At 40.8% G+C, this 16717-nt stretch overlaps 1 protein-coding gene and 1 pseudogene across 1 annotated transcript; one reads left to right on the top strand and one right to left on the bottom strand.

The window, feature by feature from the left end:
• Positions 1–5199: 5199 nt before the first annotated feature.
• On the top strand, positions 5200–6233 carry LOC139357331 (histone-lysine N-methyltransferase SETMAR-like; annotated as a pseudogene).
• Positions 6234–10479: 4246 nt separating this feature from the next.
• On the bottom strand, positions 10480–11109 carry LOC105488760 (myosin light polypeptide 6-like). The gene has a single exon (XM_011753159.3). It carries the CDS (start codon positions 11104–11106, stop codon positions 10684–10686), a length of 423 nt encoding a protein of 140 aa, XP_011751461.1. The 5' UTR covers positions 11107–11109; the 3' UTR covers positions 10480–10683.
• Between the last annotated feature and the right edge of the window lie 5608 nt (positions 11110–16717).

Here is a 16717-nt window from a genome sequence, read left to right as displayed (position 1 = left end):
CACATCTTGGGACTTGATTGTAAAATAGAAAAGTATAATTAAAAATTAAGGATAGGCGCAGTGGCTCACGCTTGTAATCCTAGCACTTTGGGAAGCTGAGGCAGGCGGATCACCTGAGATCAGGAGCTTGAGACCAGCCTGGCCAACATGGTGAAACCCGTCTCTACTAAAAATACAAAAATTAGCCAGGTGTGGTGGTGTGTGCCTATAATCCCAGCTACTGGGGAGACTGAGGCAGGAGAATCGCTTGAACCTGGGAGGTGAAGGTTGCAGTGAGCTGAGATGGTGCCCTGCACTCCAACCTGGGCAATAGAGCAAGACTCTGTATCAAAAAACATTTGTTTTAATAAAAAAAAATCAAAAAATTAAAATTAAAATTAAAAAATTAAAAAGGAAAAACAAAATTTAAAACTCAGGCATATCTCATTTTATTGCTCTGCCTTATTAGGCTTTGCAAATACTTCATTTAAAAAAATATTTTTCAGACCTCAGGTAACTGAAACTGCAGAAAGTGAAACTGCAGATAAGCAGGGACTGGTTTTGTTATAAAATGGGGCCTCCTGTGCTTGGACGTCTTCTTTTATTTTTTTATTTTTTTTATTTTTTTTTTGTTTTTTGAGATGGAGTCTCGCTCTGTTGCTCAGGCTGGAGTGCAGTGGAGTGATCTTGGCTCACTGCAGCCTCTACTTCCCAGGTTCAAGTGATTCTTCTGCCTCAGCCTCCTGAGTAGCTGGGATTACAGGTGTGTATCACCACATCCCACTAATTTTTTGTATTTTTAGTAGGTACGGTTTTTTGCCATGTTGCCCAGGGTGATCTCGAACTCTTGGCCTCAAGTGATCCACTTGCCTCAGCTTCCCAAAATGCTGGGATTACAGGCATGAGCCATTGTGCCCAGCCAAATACTGCATTTTTACAAATTGAAGGTTTGTGGCAACCCTATATTTAGCAAGTCTATCAGGCCATTTCTCCAACAGCATGTGCGCATTTCGTGTTTCTTTGTCACATTTTAGTAATGTTTGCAATATTTCAAACTTTGTCATTATTATTGTATCCGTTATGTTGATCTCTGATCTTTGATGTTACAACTGTAATTGTTTCGGGGTGCCATAAACCATGCCTATACAAGATGGTGAATTTAATCTATAAATGTTGTGTGTGTTCTGACTACTGAATGGACTGGGTGTTCCCCTGTGTGTCTCCCTCTCTTGGAACCTCCTCATTTCCTGAGACACAAAAATACTAAAATTAGGCCAGTTGGAACCCTACAGTGGCCTCTAAGTGTTCAAATGAAAGAGTCACACATCTCTCATTCTCAAAAACTAGAAATAATTAAGCTTAGTTAGGAAGGCATGTTGAAAGCTGGGACAGGCTGAAAGTTAGGCCTCTTGCACCAAATAGTTAGCTAAGATGTAAATACAAGGGAAAAGTTATTGAAGGAGATTAAAAGTGCTACTCCAGTGAATATGGAAATGAGATAAGAAAGCAGAACAGCCTTATTGCTGATATGGAGGATGTTTTAATGGCCTGGATAGATCAAACCTGTCACAACATTCCCTTAGGCCAATGCAAGGCCCTAACTCTCTCCCTTTTTTTTTTTTTTTAGAGGAAGTCTCCCTCTGTTGCCCAGGCTGGAGTGCAATGGTGTGATCTCGGCTTACTGCAATCTCCGCCTCCAGGGTTCAAGTGATTCTCTCACCTCAGCCTCCCCAGTAGCTGGAATTACAGGTGCCCGCCACCACGCCTGGCTAATTTTTGTATTTTTGTAGAGATGGGGGTTTCACCATGTTGACCAGGTTGGTCTCGAACTTCTGACCTCAGGTGATCCACCCGCCTCGGCTTCCCAAAGTGCTGGGATTACAGGCATGAGCCACTGTGCCTGGCCCAATCAATATTATTATTAATATCCCATTAAAGTCAGGAGCTAGACAAGGATTCTCACCACCTGTTATTTAATGTTGTTCTGGAAGTGCTAGTTAATGCAATTAGACAATAGAATAAAAGTCAAAATACTAAAGTGGATGAGAGAATTATTATCAATTACCTGATTGGTCAGCCTAGAAATCCAAAATGATCAAATGAATAGTTGCTAGAAATAATACAAGAGCACAGAATATTCTTTCTATATTTATTTTATTTGCACTTATTTTATACTTGTGATTTTTCTGTGCTGTGTTGTTTCTAACAATTGGCTGACAAGCATACTGACAGAGCCAATTGTTTCTACCAGTTGGTTTCAAGCACACAAGACCCTGAAAGTCAGGAGAGCTTGGTAGTGGAGACTGAGAGTGGGGATGGGATGGGCAGAAACAGTTACAGCTTGAATCCCTCAAAAACCTTAAATAGGGCCGGGTGCAGTGGCTCACACCTGTAATCCCAGCACTTTGGGAGACCGAGATGGGCAGATCACTTGAGGCCAGGAGTTTGAGACCAGCCTGGCCAACATGGTGAAACCCCATTTCTACTAAAAATACAAAAACTAGCTGGGCGTGGTGACTGTGCCTGTAATCCCAGCTACTTTGGAGGCTGAGGCACGAGAATCACTTGAACCTGGGAGGTGAAGGCTGCAGTGAGCCAAGATCGCGCCACTGCACTCCAGCCTGGGGGACAGAGCAAGACCCTGTCTCAGAAAAACAAAACAAAACACAAACCTTAAAGGGAAGGCAGGTGATGCAGTCAACATCAGCCGGAGTGTGTGTGAGCAATCCTAATGTTCTGAGGCTAGAATGGGGTTGGTGGGGGAGACACAATAGAGCCTTTGACACTGCTCTTGACATTGCACTGTACCACATTGAAGTGAGGCTACAATGAACCAGAGGGAACCAGGAAACCCTCTTCCTTATCAGCACCTCTCCACGGACTGCAGCCAGAGCACAAAGCTGTTTGTCTGAGGGTGGCGGGAAGGTCATTCCAGATGAAGGAACCAGATTAAAAAACAGAAGTACAAGCTCCTTTCCCAAGAGCAAAGCTAGACGAGGGACAAAGCCATGTGAGGAAATGAGGAAGGGTCAGGAATACATGGCTTAAAAGAGAGGAGAGCTCTAAGTATATCAGAAAAGGCAAGGGGATGGATCTTCAGGACTCATGTCATAATTCTGTCTGCCCTATCCTGTCTTAGAGATGACAAGACCTTCCTTCTGGCTCTGTCTTTAGTATGCACCTAAGCACTTTGACTCATTGTTCTCTCATTCAATCCATGCAACAACTCTTAGAAGTCAGATTTTTTGACAACGCTTAAAATTTACTTATAAAAATTTTATTCTTAATTTTTAAGGGTATATAGTAGGTATATGTGTTTACAGGGCATATGGAATATTTTGATACAGCCAAACAATGTGTAATAGTCACATCAGCGGAAATGAGGCATCCATCCCCTCAAGCATTTATCCTTTATCCTTTGTGTTATAAACAATCCAACTATACTCTTTTCGGTTTTTTGTTTTTTTTTTTAAGAGATGTCACTCAGGCTGGAGTGCAGTGGCACAATCTTGGCTCACTGCAACCTCCACTTCCCGGGTTCAAGCAATTCTTCTGCCTCAGCCTCCCAAGTAGCTGGGATTACAGACACATGCCGCCATCCCCAGCTAATTTTTGTATTTTTAGTAGAGATGGCATTTCACCACGTTGGCCAGGATGGTCTTGAACTCCTGACCTCGTGATCCACCCACCTCAGCCTCCCAAAGTGCCAGGATTACAGGTGTGAGCCACTGCACCTGGCCGATTTTTAAATTTATTTTAATTTTATTTATTTATTTATTTATTTGAGATGAAATTTCACTCTGTTGCCTAGGCTGGAGTGCAGTGGTGCGATCTCAGCTCACCGCAATCTTTGCCCCCCAGGTTCAAGTGATTCTCTTGCCTCAGCCTCCCGAGCAGCTTGGACTATAGGTGCACACTACCATGCCGGGCTAATTTTTGTATATTTAGTAGACACAGGGTTTCACCATGTTGGCAAGGCTGGTCTTGAACGCCTGACCTCGTGATCCACCCGCCTCTGCCTCCCAAAGTGCTGGGATTACAGGTTTGAGCCACCATGCCTGGCCTAGAAATGATTTTTATATGTCATGTTCTCTTTTTTTTTTTAACCTAATAATAGCTGTGTGTACTGATATATGTTGATTTTGCATGTTGACTTTTGTATATTGTTTTATTTCCTGCAAGTTTACTGAATTTGTATATCTGTTCTGATAATTTTTCAGTGGTGTCTCTAGGTTTTACTAAATATAAGATCCTATCATCTGCAAACAAAGATAATTTGATTTCTTCCTTTCCAATTTGGATGCCCTTTCTTTCTTTCTCTTGTCTGATTGCTCTAGCTAGGACTTCCAGTGCTGTGTTGAGTAACAGTGATGAAAGTGGGCATCCTTGTCGTGCTCCAGATCTTAGAAGAAAGACTTTCAGTTTTTCATCATTGAGTATGATACTAGCTGTGGGTCTGTCATGTAGGGCTATGTTGAAGTATGTTCTTTTTTTTTTTTTTTAAGACAGAGTTTCACTCTTGTGGCCCAGGCTGGAGTGTAATTGTGCAATCTCGGCTCACTGCAACCTCTGCCTCCTGGGTTCAAGTGATTCTCCTGCCTCAGCCTCCTGAGTAGCTGGGATCACAGGTATACACCACCATGCTTGGCTAATTTTTTTGTATTTTTAGTAAGATTTCTAAAATCTCTACTGGGTTTCACCATGTTGGTCAGGCCAGTCTCGAATTCCTGACCTCAAGGGATCCACCTACCTTGGCCTCCCAAAGTGCTGGGATTTCAGGCGTGAGCCATGGTGCCCAGCCTAAGTATGTTCCTTCTATACCCAGGTTTTTTAGGGTTGTTATCATGAAAGGATGTTGAATTTTATCAAATGCATTTTCAGCGTGAATTGAAATGATAGTATAGTTTTGTCCCTCATTCTGTAGATATGATGTATCACATTGATTGATTTGCATATGACAAACCATCCTTGCATCCCTGGGATAAATCTCACTTGGTCATGATGAATGATCTTTTTAATGTGTTATTGAATTCAGTTTGCTATTAAGGTGAGTGCGAAAGTACTGCAGTTTTTGCATTGTTGGAATTTGCCATTTGATACTGGAATACATTCTTCAATAAATGTGGTTATGTTATACATCATTTTAATGGACATTTCTCGCTTTATGTTTTCTTGCTAATGACTTATTATTTGCTGTTTATTTTATGTTTATTTTAGACTATGGAAATGATGTTAGACAAAAAGCAAATTCGAGCAATTTTCTTATTTGCGTTCAAAATGGGTCATAAAGCAGCAAGAAAACTCATAATATCAATAAGGCATTTGGCCCAGGAACTGCTAATGAATGTACAGTACAGTCGTAGTTCAAGAAGTTTTGCAAAGGAGACAAGAGCCTTGAAGATGAGGAGTGTAGTGGCCAGCCATCAGAAGTTGACAATGACCAATTGACAGCAGTCATCAAAGCTGATCCTCTTACAACTACACGAGAAGTTGCCAAAGAACTCAATGTCAACTATTCTATGGTCATTTGGCATTTGAAGCAAATTGGAAAGGTGAAAAAAAAAGGGGTCTTGATAAGTGGGTCCTTCATGAGCTGAGCAAAAAATTTTAAAAATGTTGTTCTGAAATGTTGTTTTCTCTTATTCTATGCAATAACAGTGAACCATTTCTTGATCGGATTGTGACATGTGACAAAAAGTGGATTTTATACAACTGGCGATGACCAGCTTAGTGGTTGGACTGAGAAGAAGCTCCGAAGCACTTCCCAAAGCCAAATTTGCACCAAAAAAGGTCACAGCCACTGTTTGGTGGTCTGCTGCTGGTCTGATTCACTATAGCTTTCTGAATCCCGGCAAAACCATTACATCTGAGAAGTATGCTCAGCAAACAGATGAGATGCACCAAAAACTGCAACAACTGCAGGCAGCATTGGTCAACAGAAAGGGCCCAATTCTTCTCCACGACAACACCCAAACACACGTCACACAACCAACACTTCAAAAGTTGAGCGAATTGGGCTATGAAGTTTTGCCTTATCTGCCATACTCACCTGACCTCTCATCAACTGACTACCACTTCTTCAAGCATCTCAACAACTTTTTGTAGGGAAAACACTCCCACAACCAGTAGGATGCAGAAAATGATTTCCAAGGGTTTATTGAATCCTGAAACATGGATTTTTACAATATAGGAATAAACAAACATTTCTCATTGGCAAAAAATGTGTTGATTGTAATGGTTCCTGTTTTGATTAATAAAGATGTGTTTGAGCCTAGTTATAATGATTTAAAGTTCAAAGTCTGAAACCACAGTTACTTTTGCACCAACCTAATAGTATTTGGTTGAAGATTTTTGCATCAATGTTCATCAGGGATATTGGCCTGTTGTTTTCTTTCTTTCTTCCTTCCTTCCCTCCCTCCCTCCCTCCCTTCTTTCTTTCTCTTTCTTTCCCTTTCTTTTTCTTTCTTTCTTTCTTTCTTTCTTTCTTTCTTTCTTTCTTTCTTTCTTTCTTTCTTTCTTTCTTTCTTTCTTTCTTTCTTTCTTTTCTTTCTTTCTTTCTTTCTTTCTTTCTTTATCTTTCTTTTTCTTTCTCTCTTTCTTTTTCTTTTTTATGTGTCTTTGTCTGGTTTTGCTATCAGGGTAATAATGGCCTCATGGAATGAGTTTGAAAGTATTCCCTCCTCCTCAAATTTTTAAAATAGTTTGAGTAGGATTGATATTAGTTATTTAAATCTTTGGTAAAATTCATCAGTGAAGCTATTGAGTCCCAGGCTATTCTTTGCTGGCAGACTTTTTATTTTGGCTTTGAACTTGTTACTTATTATTGGTTTGTTAAAGTTTTGAATTTATTCATGGTTCAACTCAGTAGGTTGCATGTATCTAGAAATTTATCTTTTTTTCTAGGTTTTCCAATTTATTGGCATATACTTACTCATAGTAGTACCTAGGATCCTTTGAATTTCTTGGTATCATGTGTAACATCTCCTTTTTCCTCTCTCATTTTATTTCAGTCTTCTCTCTTTTTTTCTTAGTCTGGCTAAAGGTTTATCATTTTGTTTATCTTTCCAAAAAATGAACTTTTTGTCTTTATCCTCTGTATTGTTTTATTTGTTTCAATTTCATTTATTTCTGCTCTGGTCTTTATTATTTATTTTCTTCTACTAACTTTGGGTTTGGTTTGCTCCTGCTTTTCTAGTTCTTTAAGAGGCATCATTAGGTCGTTTACTTGAAGTTTGTATGTTTGTTCATTTGTTTGTTTGAGACAGAGTCTCACTCAGTCACCCAGGCTGCAGCGCAGTGGCCAATTTTGGCTCACTGCAACCTCCGCCTCCCAGGTCCAAGAAATTCACATGCCTCAGCTGCCCAAGTAGCTGGGACTACAGATATGTGCCACCATGCCTGGATAATATTTTTGGTATTTTTAGTAGAGATAGGGTTTTCCCATGTTGCCCAGGCTGGTCTCAAACTCCTGAGCTCAAGCAATCCACCCACCTCAGCCTCCCAAAGTGCTGGAATTACAGGCATGAGCCACTGCACCCAGCCTTTTTATCTTTTTTGATGTAGGCACTTACAGCCATAAACTTCCCTCTTAGTACTGCTTTCACTGTATCCCACAGGTTTTGATATGTTGTGTTTCCATTATTGTTTCAATAAATTTTTTAATTTTCTTATTAATTTCTTAGTTGACCCACTGGTTATTCAGGGGCATATTGTTTAATTTTCATGTGTTTGTATAGTTTCAAAAATTCCTCTTGTTATTGATTTCTAGTTTTATTTCATTGTGGTCAGAGAAGATCCTTGATATTATTTCAATTGTTTTAATGCTTTAAGACTTGTTTTGTGACCTAACAGGAGCTATCCTTGGGAATTATCCATGTGCTGAGGAGAAGAATGTGTATTCTGTAACCATTGTGTGAAATGTTCTAAATATCTATTAGGTCCATTTGATCCATAGTGCAGATTAAGTCTGATGTTTCTTTGTTGATTTTCTGTCTGGATGATCTGTCCAATGCTGAAAGTGGGGTGTTGAAATCTTGTGCTATTATTGTAGTGGAGTCTGTCTCTCTCTTTAGCTCCAATAATATTTGCTTTATATATCTGGGTGCTCCAGTGTTGGGTGCATATATATTTACAATTGTTATATTCTCTTGCCAAATTGACCCCTTTATCATTATATAATGACCTTCTTTGTCTCTTTTTATAGTTTTTGTCTTTTTTCTTTTGAGACAGAGTCTCACTCTGTTGCCCAGGCTGGAGTGCAGTGGTGCAATCTCAGTTCACTTCAACCTCCACCTCCTGGGTTCAAGCAATTTTCCTGCCTCAGCCTCCTGAGTAGCTGGGATTACAGGTGTGTGCCACCATGCCAGGCTAATTTTTGTATTTTTAGTAGAGATGGGATTTCACTATGTTGGCCACGCTGGTCTTGAACTCCTGACCTCAGGTGATCTGTCCGCCTCAGCCTCCCAAAGTGCTCAGATTACAGGTGTGAGCCACCACACCCAGCCTAGATTTTGTCTTGAAATCTGTTTTGTCTAAGTATAGCTATTTCTGCTTTTTTTAGTTTCCATCTGCATAAAACATCTTTTTCCATCCCTTTATTTTCAGTTTATGTGTGTCTTTATAGGTGAAGTGTGTTTCTTGTAGGCAACAGATCATTGAGTCTTTTTATCTTTTTAAATCCATTCAGCCATTCTGCGTCTTTTGATTGGAGAGCTTAGTCCATTTACATTCAATGCAATTATTGATAAGTAAGGACTTACTCCTGCCATTTTGTTATTTGTCTTCTGGTTGTTTTGTGGTCTTCTCTTCCTTCTTTCCTTCCTTCCTGTCTTCCTTTTAGAGAAGGTGATTTTCTCTGGTGGTATGTTTTAATTTCTTGTTTGTTATTTTTTGTGTATCCATTGTATGCTTTTAGATTTCAGGTTACCATGAGGCTTACAAATAATATCTTATAACCCATTATTTTAAACTGATGACAATTTAACACTAATTGTGTAAACTAATAAACAAAAAGGAAACTAATAAAAACTAATACAAACTTTAACTTTGTCTCCCCACATACTAACTTTTTGTTGTTTCTATTTATATCTTATTGTGCTGTCTATGTCTTGAAAAGTTGTTGTTGTTATTATTATTATTATTATTATTATTATTATTATTTGGAGACAGAATCTCACTCTGTTGCCCAGGCTGAAGTGCAGTGGCATGATCTCAGCTCGCTGCAACCTCTGCCTCCCGGGTTCAAGTGATTCTCCTGCTTCAGCCTCCCGAGTAGCTGGGATTATAGGCGTGTGCCACTATGCCCAGCTAATTTTTGTATTTTTAGTAGAGATGGGGTTTCACCATGTTAACCAGGTTTGTCTCCATCTCCTGACCTCGTGATCCACCCGCCTTGGCCTCCTAAAGTGCTGGGATTACAGGTGTGAGTCACCGCACCCAGCCCGTAATAATTATTTTTGATTGGTTCGTCTTTTTGTTTTTCTACTTAAAATATGAGTAGTTTACATACCACAACGACAGTGTTATTATATTCTGTGTTTTTCTGTGTAGTACTTATTGTTACCAGTAAGTTTTGTACCTTCAGATTATTTATTTATTTATTATTATTTTTTATTTTTTTGACAATGTCTCACTTTATCACCCACGCTACAGTCCAGTTGCTTGATTATAGCTCACTGTAGCCTCCTAGCCTTAAGTGATCCTCCTGCCTCAGCCTCCCAAAGTGCTGGGATTACAGGCATGAGCCACTATGCCCAGCCAATTAAAACAATTTTTTTTTTGGTAGTGATGGAGTCTCACTGCATTGCCCAGGCTGATCTCAAACTCTTGGATTCAAGCAATTCTCCCACCTTGGCCTGGATGATTTCTTATTGCTCATTAACATTATTTTCTTTCAGATTGAAGAACTCTTTTTAGCATTTCTTATAGGATAGGTCTTGTGTTGATGAAATCCTTCAGCTTTTGCTTGTCCAGGAAAGTCTTTACCTCTCCTTCATGTTTGAAGGATATTTTCATCAGATAAAGTAATACTATTCTAGGGTAAAAGTTTTTTTTCCTTCAGCATTTTAAATATTGTCATGCCACTCTCTCCTGACCTGTAAGATTTCCATCGAAAAGTCTGCAGCCAGACCTATTGGAGCTCCATCGTATGTTATTTGTTTATTTTCTCTTGCTGGTTTTAGAATCCTTTCTTTATCCTTGACCTTTGGGAGTCTGAATATTAAATGCCTTAAAGTAGTCTTCTTTGAGTTAAACCTGCTTGGTATTCTATAACCTTCTTATACTTGAATATTGATATCTTTCTCTAGGTTTGGAAAGTTCTCTATTATTATTCCTTTGAATGAACCCCACCTCTCTCTCCACCCCTCTTTAAAGCCAATAACTCTTAGATTTGCCCTTTTGAGGCTATTTTCTAGCTCTTGTAGGCATGTGTCATTCTTTTTTATTCTTTTTTCTTTTGTCTCCCCTGACTGTGTATTTTCTTTCTTTTTTTTTTTTTTTTCTTTTTGAGGGTACAGAAAGCAAGTTTATTTGGTGAATGCTGATGGCAAACATCATCCAAGGGAGACAAGATGGGAAAGGTGCTGAGACAAGAGAGCCTAGGGAAACTTCAGGGTAGATACAAAATTCACACAGGGAAAGGCACAGACTCTGGGGAGACTGGGAAGGTCCTCAGCCATTCAGCACCATGTGGACGAGCTCTTCCTAGTTGATACAACCATTGCTGTCCTCATGCCCTGCCACCAGCATCTCTACTTCTTCCTCTGTCATCTTCTCACCCAGTGTGACAAGAACATGACGGATTTCAGCACCCATGATGGTGCCATTTCCTTCCTTGTCAGACACCCAAAGTCCTTCAACATAATCCTCATAGGTGCCCTGGTCCTTGTTCTTGGCCACTGTCTGCAGCATGGGCAGAAAGTGCTCAAAGTCCAGCACCTTCACATTCATCTCATCACTCTTGGGATTCCCCAGGACCTTGAGCACCTTGGTGTTGGTAGGGTTCTGGCCCAGGGCCCTCATCACCTCCCCACACTGGCTGTACAGGATCTTGCCTTCACCTGTTCGGTCAAACAGCTGGAAAGTCTCCTTGAACTCTGTGGTCTGGTCTTCGGTGAAGTCACACATCTTGACTGCTCAGCTCTGCAGGACCTTTTTGACTGTGTATTTTAGAACAGCCTATCTTCAAGTTCACTAATTCTTCTGCTTGATCAATTCTGCTATTAAAATACTCTGATAAGTTTTTCAGTATGTCAAATGCATTTTTTTTTGGCTTTAGGCTTTCTGCTCAATTCTTTTTAATTATTTCTATTTCTTTGTTAAATTTATCTAATGGATTCTGAGTTCCTTCTCTGTGTTATCTTGAATTTCTTCGAGTTTCTTCAAGACAGCTATTTTGAATTCTCTGTCTGAAAGGTCAAATTTCTCTCTCTCTCTGGGATTAGTCCCTGATGTCGATTTCCCTGGATGGTCTTGATTCCTGCGGATGTTTGTCAGTGTCTGGACATTGAAGAGCTAGGTATTTATTGTATCCTTCATAATCTGGGCTTGTTTGTACCTGTCCTTTTTGGGAAGGCTTTCCAGGTATTTGAAGAGACTTGAGTGTTGTGACTTAAGTTTTTGGTCATTAGCGGGCCATTAGTGGGTAACCCACAATGTAACCCAGTAACGCCATAGTTCTTGCAGACTCATAGAGGTACCACCTTGGTTACCTTGAATAAGGCCTGGAAGAAGTCTTTGGATTATCAGGCAGAGACTCTTGTTCTTTGCTCATATATTATATTCCTTCTTTTCTTTTCTTTTCTTTTCTTTTCCTTTTTTCCTCCCCTTCCCCCCTTCCTCCCTTCCTCTCTTTCTCTCTTCTCTCTTTCTTTCTTTTCTCACAGGGTCTCACTCTGTCACCCAGGGTGGAATACAGTGGTGCAATCTGGGCTCACTGCAACCTGCGCCTCCTGGGTTCAAGCAATTCTTATGCCTCAGCCTCCCGAGTAGCTGGGATTATAGGCGTGCGCCACCATGCCCAGCTAATATTTGTATTTTTAGTAGAGACAGGTTTTTGCTATGTTGCCCAGGCTGGTCTTGAACTCCTGGCCTTAACTGATCCACCTGCCTCAGCCTCTCGAAATGCTGAGATTACAGGCATGAGCCACTGCACCTGACCCCATACTTTCTCCCAAACAAACAGCATCTCTCTCTCTCTCTCTCTGTGCTGTGCTGCCTAGACGGTGGAGAGGTTAAACAAGCACCCCTGTGGCCACCACCCCTACTCCTGTGCTGGGTCAGACCTGAAGCTGGCACATCTTAGTCTCACTGAAGGCTCACAGCATGTACTACTTGGTTACCACTGCTGCTTATATAAGGTTCTTAAGTTAGCTGGTGATAAATCTTGCCAGGACTGGGTCCTTCCCTTCAAGGCAGCAGGTTCCCTTCTAGCCCAGGTTGTGTCTAGAAATGTCATCTAGGAGCTAGGTCCTAGAATGGGGGCCTCACAACTCTGCCCAGCGCCCTTTCCTAATGTGGTTGAGCTGGCATCCAAGTTGCAAGACAAAGTTTTCTTTACTCTTCTCTCTCCTCAAGTGGAAGGAAGGGGTCTCTTTTGGATTTGCAAACTGTGTTGCCTGAACTTGAAGGAGGGGTGGCACAAGTACTCCCTTGACTGCCCCAGCTGGTGTCTTACTAAATTGTATGGCTCCCAAATCCACTGGCTCTGAGACCAACACAGGACTAAGCCTTGCCTAAGATTTGCAGTCCTTGTGGCCTAGACAGCCTTCCAATTTTATTTAGGACCCCAGAGAACATTAGCCTGTGGTGGCAAGGCTTGGCAAAACTCAAGTCCTGACCCCTAGGATGAGTGATTCCCCTCTGGGTAAGGCTGGTCTAATGCTGCCTCTACGGGCACTGGTGGAGTTCTGCCCAGTGTTGGTAGCACTGTGTTCCAATGCAAAATCCCACAATCGCTGCACTCGCCCTCCCTGAAGCACACAGATTGTCTCTCTGTGCCATGCAGCAGCTGCTGGGGAGTGGGGGAAGGGTCCTGTCAAGACTGTACAATTCAAGACTGTATTTCTTACCCTCTTCAGTGGCTCTTTCAGTGACATGAAGTTAAAACCAGGTACTATGATCGCTCATCTGATTTTTGGTTCTTATGATGGTGCTTTTTTGTGTAGATAATTATTCAGTTTGGTGTTCCTGTGGGGAGGATGATTGATGGAGGCTTCTATACAGCCATCTTGCTTCCAACCATCCAATTTTCAATTTTTGTTTTGTTTTGTTTTTAGACAGTCTCACTCTGTCACCCAGGCTGGAGTGCAGTGGCATGATCTTGGCTCACTTCAACCTCTACCTCCCAGATTCAAGCGATTTTTGTACCTCACCTTCTCCAGTAGCTAGCTGGAATTACAGGCATGCACCATCACACTCAGCTAATTTTTGTATTTTTGGTACAGACAGGGTTTCACCATGTTGGCCAGGCTGGTCTGGAACTCCTGACCTCAAGTGATCCACCCGCCTCGGCCTCCCAAAGTGCTGGCATTACAGATGTGAGCCACCGTGCCCAGCCCAATTTTCAATTTTTTGTATTTCTTCAGATATTCTCCCTGTGACAAATATGTTTGCTTTAGGTTAATTTTCTCATTTGTTTGTTTTAATGGAATCACTATACAGTTTTGCAACTTTTCTCCATTATATGTTTTTGTTTGTTTGTTTTTTGAGACACAGTCTCACTCTGTCACCCAGGCTGGAGTGCAGTGGTACAATCTCAGCTCACTGCAACCTCCGCCTCCAGGGTTCAAGTGATTCTCTCACCTCAGCCTCCCGAGTAGCTGGGATTACAGGCATGCACCACCACACCTGGCTAATTTTTGTAATTTTAGTATGGTCTGGGTTTTACCATGTTGATCAGGCTGGTCTAGAACTCCTGACCTAAAGTGATCCATGTGCCTTGGCCTCCCAAGGTGCTGGGATTACAGGCGTGAGCCACCACAACTGGCCCTTTTCTCCATTATCTTATAGACATCTTTTCATTTTGTACATATAGTTCCAGCTCATTATTTTGCAAACTATAGTTACTTAGTATTTAATGGAAATTTGGGTGGTTTCCAATACGGAGTATAATAAACAATGCCAATTTTTGGTTTTGTAAACTTTCTCCCAGATCTCCATGTGGCTGATTTTCTCACTCCTTCAGGTTCCTGCTCAAATGCCACTTCCTCAGAAAAGCATTCCTTGATTTCACTATTTAAACTAGCACTTCCCTCCAACCCTCTACCACTTCTTCATCCCTTACTTTACTTTCTGATATCAATCTTTGTAATCTTTCCTCTCGATTTTAGAGTTTAAAATACATTTGGGTTTTATGATGAAACAAAAAAATAAGATACAAGTCTGACTCCCTCTGGATCCCATTGTCCCCATTCACACCATCAAGTTGTGTGCTGGGCTACCTGGAAGGATGACTCTAGACATCACACTGCTCCACTAGCCTGGCCTACCAGCTGGGTCCAGCATGACACTGCCTTCATCAAATCTCCCTGTTTCGCCCTTCACCTTACCCCCTTCTTACTGGGGTAGGAAGAACCAGGCTTTAAGTCAGCAGTCATAAAGTCTCAGAAGGCTGGGCATGGTGGCTCATACCTGCAATCCCCACACTTTGAGAGGCTGAGGTGGGAGCATCCCTTGGAGTGTGAGAGACTGGTCTGGGCAACATAGTGAGACCACGTCTCTACAAAAAAAAATTTTTTTTTTTTTTTAATTAGCCAGGTATGGTGGCATGTGCCTGTAGTCCCAGCTACTCAGGAGGCTGAGCTGGGAGGATTGCTTGGTTCCAGGAGATTGAGGCTGCAGTAAGCCATGATCGTGCCACTGCACTCCAGCCTGGGTGATGGAGACCCTATCTCAAAAAAAAAAAAAAAAAAAAAAAAAACTAAAATAAAAAATATTGATAGGTCATTGGATGGATAAATTTAAAAATTTTTAAATTTTGAAATTAAAAATAAAGTTTCAGAAATGCAGTCTCAGTAATACTAGTTCTATGATTGTATGATGAAGGCATTTTTTAACCTGTGTTTCCTTTTCATCTGTAAAATGTGAATAAAAATAACTCTCTTACAGAGTTTCTGTAAAGATTAAATAAGTATGTAAAGCATCTGGTTCAGTGCCTATCATATAGTTGGCACCAAAATGTTCTCCCCTCTCCCAGCTCCTGCAAAGGCACCCCAGCTCTTTGTAGCACTTAGGGCATTTCTCATATTCTGACCTGTATTAAGCAAATGTGCAGTTGGTAGGATAGATGCTTGAACATAGTAGACACTCAATAGAGGACTGCCAAGCAGAGTTGATTTCTGTAGTTAGAAACTAGTTCATCCTCACCAGTACTTTTTTTTCTTGTATACACTCCCAATCGGCTTATCGGCTTATCATGTCACACACAACTGGTTACTCTCTACCCAACTAGATACTGGATGAGGTCATCTCTCAATCCTGTCTGAGCTGAACAAGGCCTTTTATAGAACTTTAAAGTTGACTCACCACTGAGTCATCAAAACACAGCAATACCTAAACACACTCCTGTTGCTAACAAAAGACCAGCATGGGATGTCTGTCTTACCTCCTTTCCCTCCCCTAATGAGACAGGGCCCCTTGACTCACTGGAGAAGAGTCATCACATCTTTTGTGCTGCAGTAATCTGAACAAAGCCAGTTTAAATAATCACAATGTGGCCAGCAAACAACTGGCAGTCCTTGTGGTCATTCAGGTCATTTCCTGTGTATGTCACTAACCCAAAAGGAGAGGCAATTAATCAATTCCTTGAATATTTAATGAGTGCCCGTACTCTGTTGGGCACTCACAGTTGCCTGTGTTTATGATATTTCTGTGAAGTGAACTTTTCAGTTATTGAAACTCATTAAAAATATAGAGAACAGCAACATTTGTGCCTCTGTAAAGGAAATAAAAAAAGGAATATTGGAGAAAATGGGGCTATTCAGTTCCATTGCAATAGAAAAGAATTACAAAATAGCAAATAGGAAGGGGTTATTTGCTAATGTTTTAGCTAAATGCTTCAGAGAGCTATAATTTTAAAATACCTTGGTTGAGAACTACTCCCTTATCTAGGAATGAAATGGTCAGTGGTATTTTCTCTTGGGAAAAATCTTGCATTAGTACCACTGCCTGACCTATTGCAGTGGACTATGAAGTGTTTCAAGATTAGGGGCCCTGTGTAAGACTGAGAACTGCTGAAATAACTAGGAGTAGGCCTAAGGGCTCCTTTCACAAATAAGGCTGGTTACAGCTGTTTCATATATGAACGGACACAACCTTTAAGTACCCTACCATGGTCTCTCCTAGCTGAAGACCCCAAGCAAAACCTGAATGAAAATCTCAGATCTTCAGACATTTTGTATAGAATCCATACAATTGATATGCCCATATCCAAAGGATACAATGATCTGTCCTTGATCTATCTTAAATAAATATCAGAACGATGCATGGAAATTGCATGTTAGTAGTCCTTAAAGATTAATTCAGCATGACAAGAAATGTTTATTTTATTAAAATACAAGCTCTTAATTGGTTGTTTTTCCTGGGTTATGCTTGTCAAGTTCTTATTACAAAGATACTCTATTCTGATTTGCTCTTCTTAGCTGGTTGTGCATAAACTCAAGCCCATCCATATTAAGTAAACTTATTTTGGGGACGTCAGGAGTCATATATTGCAATTACTGACTATAAAGCCATTAAC

Source organism: Macaca nemestrina, chromosome 12, assembly GCF_043159975.1.
Source record: "Macaca nemestrina isolate mMacNem1 chromosome 12, mMacNem.hap1, whole genome shotgun sequence".
Classification (NCBI taxonomy): domain Eukaryota; kingdom Metazoa; phylum Chordata; class Mammalia; order Primates; family Cercopithecidae; genus Macaca; species Macaca nemestrina.
Note: the sequence above shows the minus strand (reverse complement) of the source record. Positions and strands in the feature narration are given on the sequence as shown.

Excerpts from the sequence above, each read along its gene's own strand:
- LOC105488760 (XM_011753159.3), bottom strand. The coding sequence starts at position 11,106 with ATGTGTGACTTCACCGAAGACCAGACCACAGAGTTCAAGGAGACTTTC.